The sequence below is a fragment of the Cyanistes caeruleus genome, chromosome 6 (assembly GCF_971803275.1).
Source record: "Cyanistes caeruleus chromosome 6, bCyaCae1.hap1.1, whole genome shotgun sequence".
Lineage (NCBI taxonomy): Eukaryota > Metazoa > Chordata > Aves > Passeriformes > Paridae > Cyanistes > Cyanistes caeruleus.
The window spans coordinates 2657721-2673962 of record NC_141706.1 but is presented as its reverse complement, the minus strand read 5'-3'; the positions used below and the strand labels follow the sequence as shown (position 1 = coordinate 2673962).

Below are 16242 nucleotides of genomic sequence, written 5' to 3'. Positions count from 1 at the left end.
TTTTACTTGTGTACCTAAATTTTGTTATAAGCATCAAATTTGACATACATTTAGTAATAGATTTTAAAATGTATACCAAAGGTCCAATTTACACTTGTAACACTGCGTAACAGTTAAACACAGAAAATCAATGTACTTGCTAATGTTTCTTAGGGTGGGAGTTTTTTAGTGAATTGTGAACATGTATCTTTGTTATTTGATTTTGCTTCTTTGAAGGTCATCTGAATTACCTGTTTTGTTTCATCATCTAGGTCTTTCAGGAATATTTGATACCAGTATGCACAGTGCTGGAGGTAACACTAAGGAAACTTCTTCAGTTATGAATTTTCTCTCTGCTATTGAGTCTCGTACTGCTCAGGCAGTCTCTTCAGGATCTACCCTTTTACCACAATTCAGGGCTCCTTCCTGGCAGACAGGTGAAAATTTTCTCTTGAAATAAAATTTTGTCATTGTTATATTGAGTGTTTGGGAGAATTTGAAACAGAAATATTCTGACTGAGAAGGCTGCATATTTTCTACCTCTTTACATCTCAATATTTAAAAATATCAAAATCAATGAAATTATGTTATCATAAGATTTATATGAGCAGAAGTTCTGGTTGTTTAGGAGGAATTTAGATGCATAGGGTATTATTTGGTCTGTCGAATCAAATTTATTTTCCCAGCTTTGTTTGGAATTAGTCTCACTATCACTATAAGCATTTTCAGGCACACTGCCTGTACCTCCTAGCAAATCTTTCACTCTCAAACTCTGTTCCCTGTGATAATTTTTCTGTGATATTAGTACTAAAAGTCTATGAGTAGCTTTGGCCCCTTTGTACACAGAACTAATGAGCAAGGTGTTCTCAAAAAGAAGGTGCGTGCCACATAGAAATAAGGGATCTAATTTACAACTAAACAAATGTGCCATCTCTTTTGGCAGACTGACTGCCTTCCACAAACCTCCCCCATCTGTCAAGCCTTCTGTGCAGAGCAGGAAACTGCAGATTTTGAGCTCACTGTAGACAGTCACACCAAGATAAGTGTTGCTACTGCATCTGTGGGTAGCTTCAAGTTCTGGTTAATCTTATGGAGCGATTGTGCAGCTGTGCAGTGAATTGGATCTATTCACTGATCTGGCAGAAAGTGTCTGAGTGGCTTTTTTCTTTTGGTGGGATGGTTTTCCTCTGTATCAGCAGGCTGCTGTGTTTCTCAGTGCAGCTGTATGATTGCTGTTCTGATTTGGGGAGGAGGCACAAGGTAGCAAGAGTGGAGCAGTTCTTTTGTTGACAGTTTGCACTCATTCTGTTAAGGGTAATGTGCAGCTGCATTCTGTGAAGAGCTGCTCAAAAAGTTGAGAATAGAGTCTGGCTTTTAACTCACCACTGACAAAAGCAGAAATGTGGGAGCACAGATGAAGATGCACACTGGTAACCTGGCAAACAATCTTAATATAAATCAGTTATGAGTTTAGAGTTATGATGACCCATCCTCACAATAGAGTGTCAGCTGGGAAGAAATCTTTTTTTCTCTTCGTCCTAGCATTTTCTCCATTGCAGCCTGCCTAACAGTGAATTGTGAAGAATGGGGAGACATGCTGTGGGTCGGGTTTGATGTTGGTACCAGTGATTGAGAGACTTCTCAGTACTCATTACTAAGAACTCATCAGTAAGGCCATTTTTCAATATTACTGGTTCTCTGAGCTTTCTGTTGTCCTTAAGTACTTTTGCTGCTTTTCTGTAACCCTCGATCCTCCCAAGTGTCTTTGGAGAGCTTTGTCTTCTACAAACTTTTTTGATGAGGGAAAGCAAAAAAAAAAAAGCTTCTCTTTTTTAGAAGGGTTTCTTACTTTGGGTTTTTTTTTACAAACCCCACAGCTGCTGATTTTGGGGGAAAAAAGAAGAACATTGTGTTTGTTATATTTGTCCTTCCAAGTGTTCCTTTGATCTGTGGGTTGTGTTATCAGTGTTCTGATTTCTTAGGGTAGTGAGGGTGTGTCTGTGCATGCAACTTAGTACCTTTGCCATACCTTTTGTCTGCTCCTGAACAAATATTAGAATATAAAGCCCAGCAGTTCTGCCCTAGTAGTGCTCTGTGACCGGCTCTTGTCTGGTTTAAGAAGTTACGGGTGTGTTTGTAAGGGTTTTGATTTATGGAAGAGAAAGGTAAAATGCAGGTTAGATGAGAAATGAACATCTGCAGTTAAAACAGGTTTAAATTCTTCCCTTTCTTTGCTGCTTCTGGATGGCCCTTCCTTTGTGTTAGCAGTAGGGATCAGTAAAAGAGAATCCAGTTGTACATGATGTTGCAGTTTTTTAGAATGGGGGGAAAAGTGCATTAAAACACTGATTATGCTTTCTCACTCAGAAAGACCTTATTGTTGACTAAGGAAAAATACCTTGGCATTCCTTCACTATCACATCTCTTCATATCAGTTTGTCTTGGATTGAAAGAGAGAAACAAAGAATTTATTTCTCAGCTTCACCTGAAACTTCAAAAGCAATTGTATGATTAAGTTGCAATCAGCTTAAGAAGACTTACTGTGTTGTAAAATGAAATATTTTTTTTAACTGAAGTATTTGTTTCAAAACAAGCTATATTTAGTGAAAATCTTTATTTATTCTTAAATGATGCTAAGCTAAAAACTGTTTTAAGAGTGCAGGAAGAACTGAAAAAAGTCAAATCATTCTCCTGATTTTATTTTTTTCTGATTTGCATACCCTGGTAAATTTCCCAGAGGAAACTGATTCCCTTACAAGAATTTTAAGCTTCTCTGGGAATAAACTTACCTTCTTAGCATTTCTTGGTAGACTTTGGAAACAGTACACAAATTTCACCAGTGTCTGCAAGTTACAGGGTGAAAAGCACTGAATTCTATGGATCGCTGCTCTGAGCCTCAAAGCTTGCAAGGGAATTTCATACTCCTGTTTGAGCTGGAGTAGTGTATTCTGGTGAGAAATCTTCTTTAAGCCAGGATGTCATACCAATGGCTGGATACAAATAAGAAATACGCTTTTCAGTTGGGTAGTTGCTACTGCACTGTGCAGATAATTGATGTCTGTGGATATTTGGGACTCTCACTTCAGAAAGAATACAAATTATATTTATTGCTTGTGCTGGAAGTCAAACCACTCCTTTAGGAAAATGAATTGCAGAGCATATAGGCCATTAGCTATTTCACTGTATGTTCTGAAATGTTTCCCATAAAGTGAGTTATAAAATTATCGGTGAGGGCAAATCCAGGAGATGGGATTACTTCTTAAATTATGTATTACAACTGCTGAGGTGTAATTTTGCCTTTTTACTGTTTATTAAAAGTGGCCAGGGCTTTTGATCAGTTTACTAAATTTTGATAAGTTTATTTCTTTTTTCAACTGAAATAAAAACTAATGAAGAGCCTTCAATTTCAAAGCAGAATTAATCTTGTACAATTTTTTTTATCAACAATTCGCATCTTAAGGATATGAATTTTTCCCTCTGCAGTTCACTGCAGGTAGAGAGTTGGGCATTTTTAAAAAACCCTGCACTTCCATTTTGAAAATGACCCTTGATAAGTGCCTCCCTATGTATGTTTGGGTTTTATTAAAGGGTGGCGATTCTGAAGAACCTTACATTTATAAATGCTGTAAGAGCTAGAAGTTAAATGACTTACAGAAATGCAGTGTTGTAACTTGTAAAGCTCCCTTATGCTCCTTTTTCCTTCTTGTTTTGTTTTTGTTTTTTCCAGGTATGCATTCCTCGACAGCCACAGAACTATTTGTTACTGGAGCTTTGCCAACCTCTGGAACATTTCCACCAACCTCTGCTTTATCAGCGTATCAGCATCCCAACACCTTCAGCAGCAGAAACTTTGCTACTGCCCCTTCTCTTACTCTTCAAGATGCTACTTTCAGTGCTACATCCAATGGTCTCTTGACTACCCACGATCCTTTATTACAGATTAAAACATCCCAAGGCACTGTTCCAGCTGCTTTGACATTCGAGCGCCTGGGCAGCTCTGTTCTGAGTACCAGTGTACCCCCCCAGTCATCAACATATCGTTCTGCTCAAGAATCTGCACCCCACCTTTTGCAGCCTCAGTTCAGTTTGTTGCCTTCAACCCTTGGAGGAGCTCAGCAGGTGTCTCAGGCCTACAGCACATCTGTCTTCACTGGTTCCACTGCTTCCATGGATAGAGCACTTCAGCGAGAATGTAGTGTTATTAAACACCACCAGCGGCCTTCAAGTACTCAGTCTGTCCAGCCTCAACTGACTGTTTCACAGCATTCCTTACACAGCTATTTAACAAGTACAAGTGGAGTTAACTTTCAGGATACATCTAGGCACTCAGCATTATCCTGCAGTCCAGTTGGAGATGTTACTCAGGTGAGCAATGGAGGACCACAGCAGAAGACTTCTCAAGTCACAGTGGAACTTGCTCAGTCGTACACATCTGCAATTCCATCACCTGGTTTTCCGTCTGCTTCCACAGCAAAAGTGAAAAACTGTTCCATGAAGCAGCCTCCGAGGTCAACAAAGACCCCCAAACCTCAGAGTGTAGCTCCCACTGTGCAGACACAGAGCTATGCCAAAACTGCACAAAACCAGAGTTCTGTCATTACAGGCCAAGCACAGATCTATTCTACAGCACAGCTCCCCAGCCTCTTGTCAGTTAGTCAGTCCCAGAATTATGTTTCATGCCAGGCTCAGAATGTGCCACCTGTCAGCCACTCACAGGATTTCTCTTCCAGCAAGGTTGAGAAGCTGCCCTCCCTGTATAAAACATTGACTTTTTCTGGGCAATCACAAGCTATTACTTCTGACAGTCAGACTCTAAATTACTCCTCAGAGGAACAGGTATTGACCTCCGTTCCAAATGAGAACTACTCTGGGCAAATGAGGGAACTTACTTCAGTCAGCCAAGCTCAGAGCTACTCTTCCAGTCACTCTCAGGGTTTATCTCCAGTTACCCAGTCCCAAGTTAATTTTTCATCTCAATCACAAGTTTTAGCAGCTGTTAGTCCTTCAGAAAGCTATTCTTCAGGGCAGTCTTTAACGTTAACATCGCCTTCTCTTTCCTTTAATGCCTCTCCTCGGGTACAAACTCTTCCAGCCTCGAGTCCTAATCAAAGCTATATTTCTTTACATTCTTCTCAGAACTCTCAGTCACAAGAATCCTCCTCTCCACAGTCTCAAAAGTTTTTGCCATCTGTCCAGTCTCCTTTTGCATCCCCAGCTCACTCCCAGACGCTGCAGAACAACAGACCTTCCTCAGAAACCAAGTCCTACGTTAAAAGGAAGTCTGACTCTAACTTGTATGCCTCATCAAAACAGGAGGAGGAATTATCAATGCAGGACATGCAGGCATTGCAACAGCAAGCCACTCTGGAGTCTTCCACTCAAAGCCTTGCGGAGGACGAGATCAGTGCTCAGGATGCATCCTATAGGGTCTCAAAAGCAAATGACAGATACTCTCAAAGCGTAATCAGAAGCAACTCTCGTCTTGAAGATCAAGTTGTTGGACTTACTCTTCAAGGAGCAAAAAAAGATGAAAGAATGGTCAGTTCTGTGGAGCAGCTTTCCCAACACATTGGCCATATCAGCAGCCTAAGCCATGATATCAAAAAGACAGCTAATTTAATGCGAACAGCACAGGGAACCGTGAGTGCTAAGGAGATAAACCAACAGCATTCTCTCATGCATAAGGTACACGAAAGTAAAGCTCAAGAGCAGCAGGGCCAGGTCATTAGCACACCACCACAGCCTCATGCTTTAAGACATGGTCATCAGCTGTGTTTGCCAAGTGCACAGGTACTGCTGGAGTCGACCTGTGACTTGCAGATTCTTCACCAGTCAATTCTGCAGTCGGGTTTAGCGCAAGCAAAGGCGTCGCCGCAAGTGCAAAGAATACAGAGTCCTCAGCAGGTGACACATCCCTTCCTTCAGATGGATGGCCACATTGTTCAAAGTAATGGGGGTCATTCTCAGCAACAGCTTCATAGTCAGAATTCAGAAGTAATGAAAATGGACATTTCTGAGTCTTCAAAACCACTACAGCAGCATTTGACAGCAAAAGATCATTTTAATCAGACAAATCAACATGATGCAAAAAATCAGTTTGTTTCTCTTAGTTCAATATGCTTCCCAGAATCTATACTTCTCAGCGATGAGAGGAATATATTATCCAATGTAGATGACATCTTAGCAGCAACAGCAGCAGCCTGTGGAGTGACACCATCTGACTTTGCCAAATCAGCTTCTAATGAAGAGGAAATCCAAACTGTTGAAAATAGCGAGGAGTCTAAAACGCAGTTCCGATCGTTGGATTCCAGACACGTGTCTTCTGTTTTCAGTGCCTCACCTGCTGTAGTTGGAAAGCCAGCAAGCAGAAATAATATTTCTCTGAATGGAGGCCAAATTACTCTGAATCTTACCCCAGTGTCAACAATACAGACAAAAACTGTGAACCTGGATCAGCAGCACCTTGAAACTTCTGATCAGAGCGTACCAATAAGAATGACCTCTCCCACCCTTGGTCCTGGTCAAGAAGAGCAAGAGGCTGTTCGAGTGAAGAAACAATCTAGCATCAGCCACGAATCTGAAGAAGATAATGATGCTTCTGTTGATGGTACACTGAATGCAAGGGACACAGAGTTTGTTTCAAGTGGTAGGAGCCTAAGTGAGGAAAGTGCTGCTTCAGAGAATGATTTTAATATGGGTGGTGATGACGGTACGGTAGCAGGGAACCAGTCAAAGGTTCCGTTGCAGCCGCTGTCTGTGCCCCAAAGTGCAGATGGAGCCATTAATAGAACTGAAGAAGAATGCCAAGATTTAACTCAAGGGAACCTTCAGAAGAAAAAAAGCAAAGGAAAAAGCCAAAACAAAAATGCTGCAGAAGATGACAGTGCAACTCAGAAACAGGTAAAAAGAAGTGGACAGTGTAAACGTCAAAATTCAAGAGGAAATGATTCATGTTTCACATACTCTTCTCCTGTTTCTGAAGGTTGTTATGATACTTACCAACATCAGGAAAGAATGAGGCAAAAAATTAAAGAAGTTGAAGAAAAACAGCCTGAAGTCAGAACAGGATTTATTGCATCTTTTTTAGACTTTCTAAAGTCCGGGCCTAGGCAACAGTTTTCCACTCCAGCTGTACGAATGCCAAACAGGACTAGGAGACCAGTCACACAAATAGTTCGTACCCCTTGCCTGCAGCCCTCTGCAAAGCCTCAGCCAGCAGCAGCACCACCTGTGGCTGCTGAGGTCAGTGGAGAAAGTCCAACCAAAAAAGCCGATGAGGAACTTAAGAAAAATTTAGAAACGTTGCCTTCATTTTCTTCTGACGAAGATGATTCTGTGGGTGGTAACCATGATCTTCAAAAGAGCATCTCTACTGCATTGTCAGCCCTGGATGAAACATCTGACAAAAAGATCAAATCAGGTAAAATAGTTACTGCAAGTGCATATGTTGAAGGAGATTTTTGTAGCTGATGGGGCAAAAAAAAAAAAAGAATAATTTTATCTCTCTTCAGGTAAAGGTTTTGATTTGGTTTGGTTTTGGCCACAATTAAGAGTTTTCTTCAAAAAGTGTATTGGCTATGGACTAAAACAGTGTTTTCCACAATTAGAAAAGGTGTAAATAAACGTTTTGATGCTACTTAAGTAGGACTAATGCCAAAAAGTTATTTTAGCCTGGAGATGGAATAATGTGTGTGTTCTCTTCGATTCTGGCTTGAAATACTAAATATGATTTTCATCTGGGAACATCAACAAAACATGTCAGAGTTTCTAAACCTGTTTTTAAAAAATTCTAGCAGGAGAATACATTAATAGTTGCCATCAGCAGGTAATAAGTTCTCTCTAGGTAAACAGGAATTTTCTGTGATGATGAGGTTGCACTGGATATGTTGTGAAACAACTTTTGCACTTGTAAACTGCACTCATTTGGGTGGGCTGGTCCAAGGTAGGAGTGATTTGAGCCACATTGATCAGGAGTGTTGTAGCTCCATGTGTGTTGCTAGCTTGCTAACAGAAGAACAAAATCTGGGAAGGACTGGTTTGGGAAGGGAGAGACAGGCAGCAACCACTGATCACAGTAGTAATTAGCTTTTCACACACTTTGGAGTTTCAGTTGTGTTGCATCCAGGTTGTACATCCATGTTCAGAGCTTTTAAGTGCTGCTGCTTTATTTTGGAGTATTATCAGCATATAGAATGTTTTTGCCTAGACAGGTGTCTTCAGTAAAGGTTGTTTTTTTCCCCTCTGGTAAGCAATTAGAAACTATCCAGCCAATCACATAATTGTACTAATTCCAGAGAAAAGCCATTGTCTTCCAAAATAATCACAGGGAGAAAATGAAACATTTCTTTAATTCTTCTCAGGATTCAGAATCCATGACCCGTAAGCTGATTCTTAACAAGAGAGAATGAAGTAATGGTTTCCCTTTTTAGATTAAAGGAGAGAGGGAGATATTTTTTTTCTCTAGGTGTGACATGATTTACTGAAAAAATACATGGCAAAATTAAACTTGAATTGTAATAATCACACCTAAGATGCTGGAAAAATATTGCAGAATACGTGAGATGCTGAACAATACTTCATCTTAATTACTATTCTATTTTTTTTCTGTGGCTATTTCTATGTAATTATGTTAAGTGCATGCATTTCAAAAAGGCTGTTACAGAGGATGAAGTTCCTTCCCTGTCTTTCAGTTGAATATATATTTCAAACAAGAAAGTAGTGATTGTTTTTCTTCCCAGAAAGCTGAAATCTGGACAGTGCCATGGTGTGAGCCTCTTGCTGAAGTCTGTTAATTTTAATAAGCCATCTCTATTTACAATGTCCAAAGAAATATTTCAAATGGTTCTTTTTGTTGGGTGAGCACTTCCATGAGTGTTTTATTTGCAGTGATTTCTTTTACAGTATTATTGTGTCTTCTTTGTTATCCATGAGGATTTAATACTTGTGTCACCAGTTTCTTGAGTTCACCTTCCTGTTTTGTGACACACAAGATTGTACAAGATGCTTAATAATGAGTTATTTCTTTCTTGCTGGTGTTCTGCAGCTTTTCTAATTCCCTCTTCTGTCTGTTTTTGCAAATAAGTATAGACAGGCAAATATTAAAACATAGTCTTTTGTTGATAGTATTAAGTAGTACATGTATCTTTATCTGCTGTTCTCACAAATATGTAAATATACCTGAGCAACTAATAATGGTGTGTCTAATTAAAGCTGTCAGAGCTCTCTCTTACTGAAGAAATAGAATCTGTTTGCAATAATGTGAGGTGATGTATCTGGAAGAACACATTTCACATTTCAAATTAACAATTTTACTGAATGGATTTAATGAATCTTCACTTACTTGGTATGTAGCTTTTATATTGACACATTAATCTGACCTTTAACTCATTTGTTTGGAGTCACTTTTGTTAAAATATGTTACATCATCTTTTTTATAATTTTTCAAGTCAACAATTAACAGTGACTGTAACAAAACTGTAAAGTGGTTTAAGTTTCCTGAGTGATATTAGTAATTGTGTTATAGTTAATTTAATTTGATTTCTTTTAGAGCAGCAAGTGACTGATTAAACTAATATGCATAGAAGACTGTAAAGTAATATCTAAAAAGGATTCTAATTTTTTTCAGGTGGGAAAGAATAATTTGGAAAGGTGGGACCTCTCTTTGGCTCTTTGGAATAGAAGAGGAAAGGAATGTTCTTTTCCCTTCTTTGTTTTTTATCATCAGTTCTCATTGCTCACCTCTGTTAATATTAAAAATAAGGCTATTAAAATAAGGCTGTTAATATAAAAAATAAGGCTATTGCTGAAGTTTTAATCTGGAACTTCCAGTTACATTATCACAAGATATAAATGATAAATGTCCAAAAGTCACACAGAAGATGTTTTCGTATTTCATGTGTATTTCTCTTTCTGCAATCCAATTTCAAAAGACTTGACTTATCAGCAGGTAACAAGATTCAGCGTTGTAACCTTTACTGTTGTATTTGCTTATTGACACAAAGTACAACAGTATTACCTGGTGATCATGTCTCTAACTATCAAATTGTTTTCTAAAGCATCCAGTTTTGTTAATTCCAGATGCTAACAGATGCAGAAGTTTAATACAAACAGAGGTATATTAGCTACAGTATTTTGGTTTTGTTTAAGATTTAGCTGTGGTTAAATACTGCTTCTATTTTAACTCCTAGAACAGGTGTTTTTCCTAGAATAGTTGCTTTTAATATAAATTGTAACAGAAAAGAAGAAAAACATAGTTCCATATTACATTGCTGATAACTTAACTAAAATTTGGATTTTTTTTCTTCAGAAACTGAAAAAGTGACAGTTGTTACTGCTGCTGCCACCACCACCAGTGCTGTAGTAAAGCAGGAATCTCCACAGACAGCTGTTCCTGTAGGCAGCGTGCAGGAGAAAATCAACCCAGCTGACCCCTCAAAAGTAGCTCAGCAGGATGCTGTGACTTCAGAACAATTGGCAAAAATACAGGAAACTGTTGCAATAGAAGGATGTACTGATGAGGAGAACATGGACAGTGAAGGAGAGGGCATGTACAGAGAACGTGATGAATTTGTAGTGAAGATTGAAGATATAGAGACACTAAAGGTAATCTGAATATTTGCTGGGGGTGAAACACAGCACAAAACACCTGCATATGAATTTAGCCTCAAGAAACTACCAGAAAAGGAAAGGCTGCAGATTAGTTTTCTCTTTCTATTCTAATATTCCCTGATTGCTGCCAAAATGCCTTAAAGGTGTCTTTCTAGTGAAGATTACAAACATGTTTTGAATGTACATGACCCATTTTATGCTACATACATAATAAAGTAAATCTGTGTACTGGTAACCTCTGTTAGAACTTGGAATTACCTGTTTTAATATTAAAAGGCATAAATTTTTCAGAGGCAGTTGACTACATTTTTTTTGAAAAACAAAGGAGCAGACTTTCAAGTGTATTTTTGCAAAAGATCCTGAATGGAGTTGGCTTCTGGTTTTTTGTAAGAAGTTCTGCTTTGTATTTCAACAAGAAATTATTTGCATAAGCAACCAGTACAACTCTTCACATGAGTTTATGTTAATTTCCTTGTTGTCTTGGATTTTTTTGTTTTAGTTTGGTTTTATTGCTTCACCATTTTAATTCTTCTGCACATTAACCTTTCCTTTTGTGGCTGTCATAACCAGCAATATTCTTACTGTTTGAGAATTTCTAGTATTTTTGATTACTTGTCTCTGTGCTCATCCTCTCAAGCTGCAGTTTTAAATTAATTAATGCAGCTTTGTCACATAAGACAGGTGTTATCAGTTTGAAATATTCCCTGAATTGTCACTTATAAAATGGATTAATGTATGTTAGGAGATATTTTGAATTTCAAGTTTGCTAGTTCAAGAGTCACGAAAAAGTAATCAGTGTTTGACTACATTTTCCAAAAGGTTTATTTGAGTGAGTAATTTGTTTGTAGGATCTATAGAAAATTCTCATTCAAGCTGATAATTGCAAACTTGCCTTGATGCAAACAGGACTTAATAACTATGGTGCTGGAATTTTAAATGACTTATTTACATTTTATCCTTGGGTAACTTCCTTAAAAAATATGATGTACAAACAGATTTCTGGAAGAAAAATAAGCACTGTTTTTAGCAAACAATTTTATGTTCTTCCAGGTTGCTTTGCAGACAGGAAAAGAGCCTCCAGCTATCTGGAAAGTCCAGAAGGCTTTATTGCAAAAGTTTGTTCCTGAAGTGCGTGACGGACACAGAGAGTTTGCTGCTACTAACAGTGTGAGTCTTCAAAATTCCTTGGGAAGCCTCATGGGAGCTGCTTTCCTTAATGCAATCTAGGAAACTAAATATGATTCTGGCATACATTCTTAGCAATCATCCTAGAGGGAGGAAAAAACCCCTCCAACCCAAACTCTCCCTAAATACATTCATGGGTTGATTTTTTGCTTTCCGGGGCAGGGTCTTTGGGATCGTTTCAGCTGCATAAAGGACCAAGTTTTCCTGACCAGAATAAAATCAGTGGAGGAGAGAGGCTTGTGAAACAACTGCTTTCTGCAGTAGGAGTGATAAAGAGAGGATACAGTTTTAACAGGCAGATAATGCTTTTGGGATAACTCAAGTGGAGAATGAAATAAAGGGAGAAAAAGAAGCCCAGAGTACCTCCCCTTACCTTATTCCTTTGGTTTTAATTATTATTTGGAAATCTGATGGAGAATTTTGCTTAAATTATAAATGCTGTAGAGTGTTTTACCATTGTATTTAAACATGGGGGCTTTAAACTGATTTTTTTTCTTTAGTATTGAAATTTTTACTTGTTAAAAATGAGAATTTTTGCTTAACAGAAACACTTGTGATTTGGTTTGTTTGTTTGTTTTGTTTTTTTCTTTTAGTATCTTGGGTACTTTGGGGATGCAAAGACAAAATACAAACGAGTGTATGTGAAGTTTGTTGAAAATGCAAACAAAAAGGAATATGTCAGAGTATGCTCAAAAAAACCACGAATCAAGCCTGTCCAATCAGCAAGGTATTTTATTTCAATTTGGTTTCCAATTTGCCATATTGTTTTCATATTAAGAACACACCTACTTAAATAAACAGGAGTTATAACTTGGAAGTATATTAATCGTGCTTTAATATGGAAACTGAGAACTGTCTGTTTTGCTTTAAGAAATTAAATATAAATTACTGCTTATCTTCCTTACTCTATTCTGTTCCATAATCAGTTATTTTGAAGGTGTTAGGGTTCTATATGTTATTTCTATGTTATTTCTATGTTATTTGCTATACAAGCCTGCTAGTGTAATGATTTTAGTTTTCTGTTTATTGTTTTCTCATGTTCTGTGGATTTTGCTAGTTTAGGTAATTTTCCCAGTATACTGTAAGTACCATGCTTTCTTCAGAATCCTGGAAAATAAATTTAAAAACATTTAAAAATATTCATGACAGTGCTTTTCATTCAGGAAAATACTGGAGTTTTAAGTCTAGTTTGTTCTCAAAGAAAGCAATGCCATCAGATAATCAATTTTTTATATTTCAAAAATATAGTAGTATATAAAGGGTGTACAGCCTAATACCCAGTTACAGTGAAATAAGTGTGTATAATCAGTGGGGAGTATATTCTGGTTAAAATAAGATTATAGCTATTTTATTACTGCCCAAACTTGTGTGGTCATTATATTCATAAACATTTTATTCATAATACTGCAGGACTATTCACTGCAAACCTAGTAATAGCAACATCAAACCCCCTGATCCACCAACACCAAAACCAACAGCAGCAAAAGTCTCTTCTGTGAAACCCAAAGCTAAACAGCCAAAGGTAAAGGCTGAACCACCACCAAAGAAAAGGAAAAAGTGGAAAGAAGAATTTTCATCTTCCCAGTCTGATTCTTCACCTGAGGCCCAGAGTGAAGAAGATGGTGAGTGAGATACCATTGCTGGCACCTAGGCTCGTTTGAACTGAACTGAGAAGAGTATTATAAAATTACAGTGTTTGATCTTGCACATCTTTCTGCACAAGCCTCAGAAAGAAGACAAAAAATCCAACAATGGCGTGTAAAATGAGCTGCTTCAAACTTTTCAGTTGCTGTTGGTGTATAAGCAAATGTGTACAATTGATTTCAAATGTAGTGTAACTCCATAAATACATATTTTTCCCCTTGCTGTCTGTGAAGAGTACAATTGTAGAAGGAGAAGCCAATTTCATTTTTGAATACATCTTGAGAATGAGATTCCTCATTAGTTTTCCATTGCAACTGGATGTCACATCTAAAGTAACATTCCTGTAATGTTTGCCTGCATGCAGATGTGGGCAGAATTCGGATGCTGCTGTTTTTTCAGAACCCAAGGAGAAAAAGCAGTTGATGTTTTGGCTGCTGCATTGCTTGTCTGAATGCCAGCTGTTCAAATGTAGCCTGCTGAGCAGATTTGCTATTATGACATCCATAGAACATTGAGGTTCAATGTTTGCAGGAATTCTCCAGAAGAGAAGGGATTTCTGGAGCTTATAGTGTTGGATAGGGGTTATCTGTGGTAGCAGAGTTACTGTGCATTTTGCAGGGTTCTTTTTGTTTATTTCCATTGTTTGTTTATTTATTATTTTTATTTCATGTTTGAAGCAAAGCTGTGTATTGCTCATACTTAATTCTTGCTGCATTTCTAAAGCATCCTGGTGACTTTTAAACTTAGATAAACTATCACTGATGTGCTGGCACACTTCCTCTGTGAGGACAGCACCTTTCAAATAATTTTCAAGTGAACTTGCCCAAGGAGCACTGTCCATTTTTAAGACCTCAAGTGACCTGGTGATAAAGGTCATCCCCGAGGAAATTTAACAGCCTTGCTGGCTGAATCACTACAAAACCCTGATGTCAGACATGGAGCCTATAAAAAGCTGCAGAATGCTTACCAGTACTGATGGCTGCTCTGTGTGCATGTTAAAATTGCTGTCTATGAAAAAATAAAAGCTTCTTTAGAGTAAACATGAGTATGCCAACATTGCTTCACTGATAATCTTGTTTTACTTTTTTTTTTTTTTTACTTTTGTGTGAGTTTAAAAATTAGCTGTGATTAAATTCAGTGGTATGCAGGCTCCTAAGTGACATTAGTACTCAGAAATTCTTTTTCCTATTGGATGACTTCAAATTTTGCAATTTTGGGAGGTACTTGCCTTGATGTGAAAATTAGGGCATTTCACTTGACTGAAGTTATTAATTATCCTGTTTCTCTGAACTTTCATCTACAGTAATAGAAAAATGTTTAAATTCCTTAAATATATAATCTAAATGCTGATAGTTTAAAAAAAATTGAACCATTTGTACCATATTTGATTGACTGCACTGAATTTTAATCTCTTGGGGTACCAGTAGGGGTCACTTGTGTTTTAAGAGAAACCTTCAGTTTTGAAAAGCACAAGTATTTTTAGGATATTGAAGGAAAAAAATCATTCTATCCTGTTTATTTTTCAGAGGTTGTACCTCCAGCTCCACTTGTTACTCGCTTTTTGAATACAAGAGCTATGAAAGAGACTTTCAAGAGCTACATGGAGTTGCTTGTTAGCATTGCCTTGGATCCAGACACAATGCAAGCCCTGGAAAAGAGCAATGGTACAGTATGTTTAACATTTGTGTCCTTACTAGATTTTAAAGTTATTAATCAATAAAGCAAGTGTTCTTTTAAAAAAACCTCACAAACCTAACAAAATTTGAGTTACATAACCTCATTTGAAGAATCTACACATATTATATGTGTGTGTATATATATATATTTTTGCATTACCTCTTTGAACAATCAAAGTAACTTGGAAATATTGTTTTATCTTCTTTGCTGCATTAGAATTTTGCTGTGAATTTCAGAATTGAGCTATTTATTCCCATAGTTACTGTACTTCAAACCTTAGCAAACATTTATTGAAAATTACAGTTTCAAACATGCTTGCCTTCTTATGAAGAAATAGGCATATAACTATATGTAGATATGATTCCTCCTACTATTAAAAGTTCTGCTTTTTAAACTCTGAAATATTGAAAGAAAATTATATTAATGCAAATTTTTTTCTTTGAAGACAAAATATTTGGATTTGTTTATCCTAGTAGACTCCAGGGTACAAGTCAAAACTCCTATTCCTCAAAACTTAGTAAAACACTCACATTCATAGATTAAAGTTCCAATAGAGAAATTGTTTCATGTATTATTTAGTTGCAAGCTGTTGGTTTGTACTACATTCTGTTTGCCTGTTTTTTAAAAAAAATCTTTTCTATCCTCTCCTCTCCTGCCTCTCTTGATTTGAGTGTGCAACAGTGCACACTTCCCTTAAGATTTCAGACCCATGCATTATGTCAGTAGTCCCACTAAAATCAAAGTAATTGACTTTATTAATAAAAGGCTCCGTACTGAGCTGTAAATTTTCATTCCTGACCACATATCTATGTTCAGCTGTGTATTGTGCAATTCACAGTGGTTTATCAGATAACTTTTATCAGCAAGCACTTCCCTCAATTTTTTTTTTTTTTGTTGTTATAAATGCCAGCAGGACCATTTCTTGTAAAATGGAATAACAAATGTCAAAACCACATACTTGTCTTCATAAACTGCCAGCTGTGTTGCACAGAAGAGGATTATCTAGGAATTGGTGTAAAATTGTCTCTAATATTTATGCTTTGTATTGCTCTATCTTAATTTTTCCTTGCAGCAAAGGAAGAAGAGAAGAGAAGGAGCAGGATTGCAGTCAGCAATTCAATTTCATACTATCTACACCAGTGTAGTGGG

General features: G+C 37.3%; 1 protein-coding gene across 3 annotated transcripts in view; it reads left to right on the top strand.

The window, feature by feature from the left end:
- The window catches only part of QSER1 (glutamine and serine rich 1), a 44071-nt gene that overhangs the window by 17836 nt on the left and 9993 nt on the right, over positions 1 to 16242 (top strand). For all 3 annotated transcript variants that reach the window (XR_015288075.1, XM_086893292.1, XM_023929154.2), the window contains exons 3-9: positions 252 to 416; positions 3707 to 7399; positions 10286 to 10581; positions 11638 to 11754; positions 12366 to 12499; positions 13183 to 13394; positions 14943 to 15080. Coding sequence is in view for 2 of the 3 variants with exons in the window: in XM_086893292.1 (XP_086749418.1) it covers positions 252 to 416; positions 3707 to 7399; positions 10286 to 10581; positions 11638 to 11754; positions 12366 to 12499; positions 13183 to 13394; positions 14943 to 15080 (4755 nt within the window). In the remaining variant the exon portion in view is untranslated. The remainder of the gene's footprint in view (positions 1 to 251; positions 417 to 3706; positions 7400 to 10285; positions 10582 to 11637; positions 11755 to 12365; positions 12500 to 13182; positions 13395 to 14942; positions 15081 to 16242) is intronic.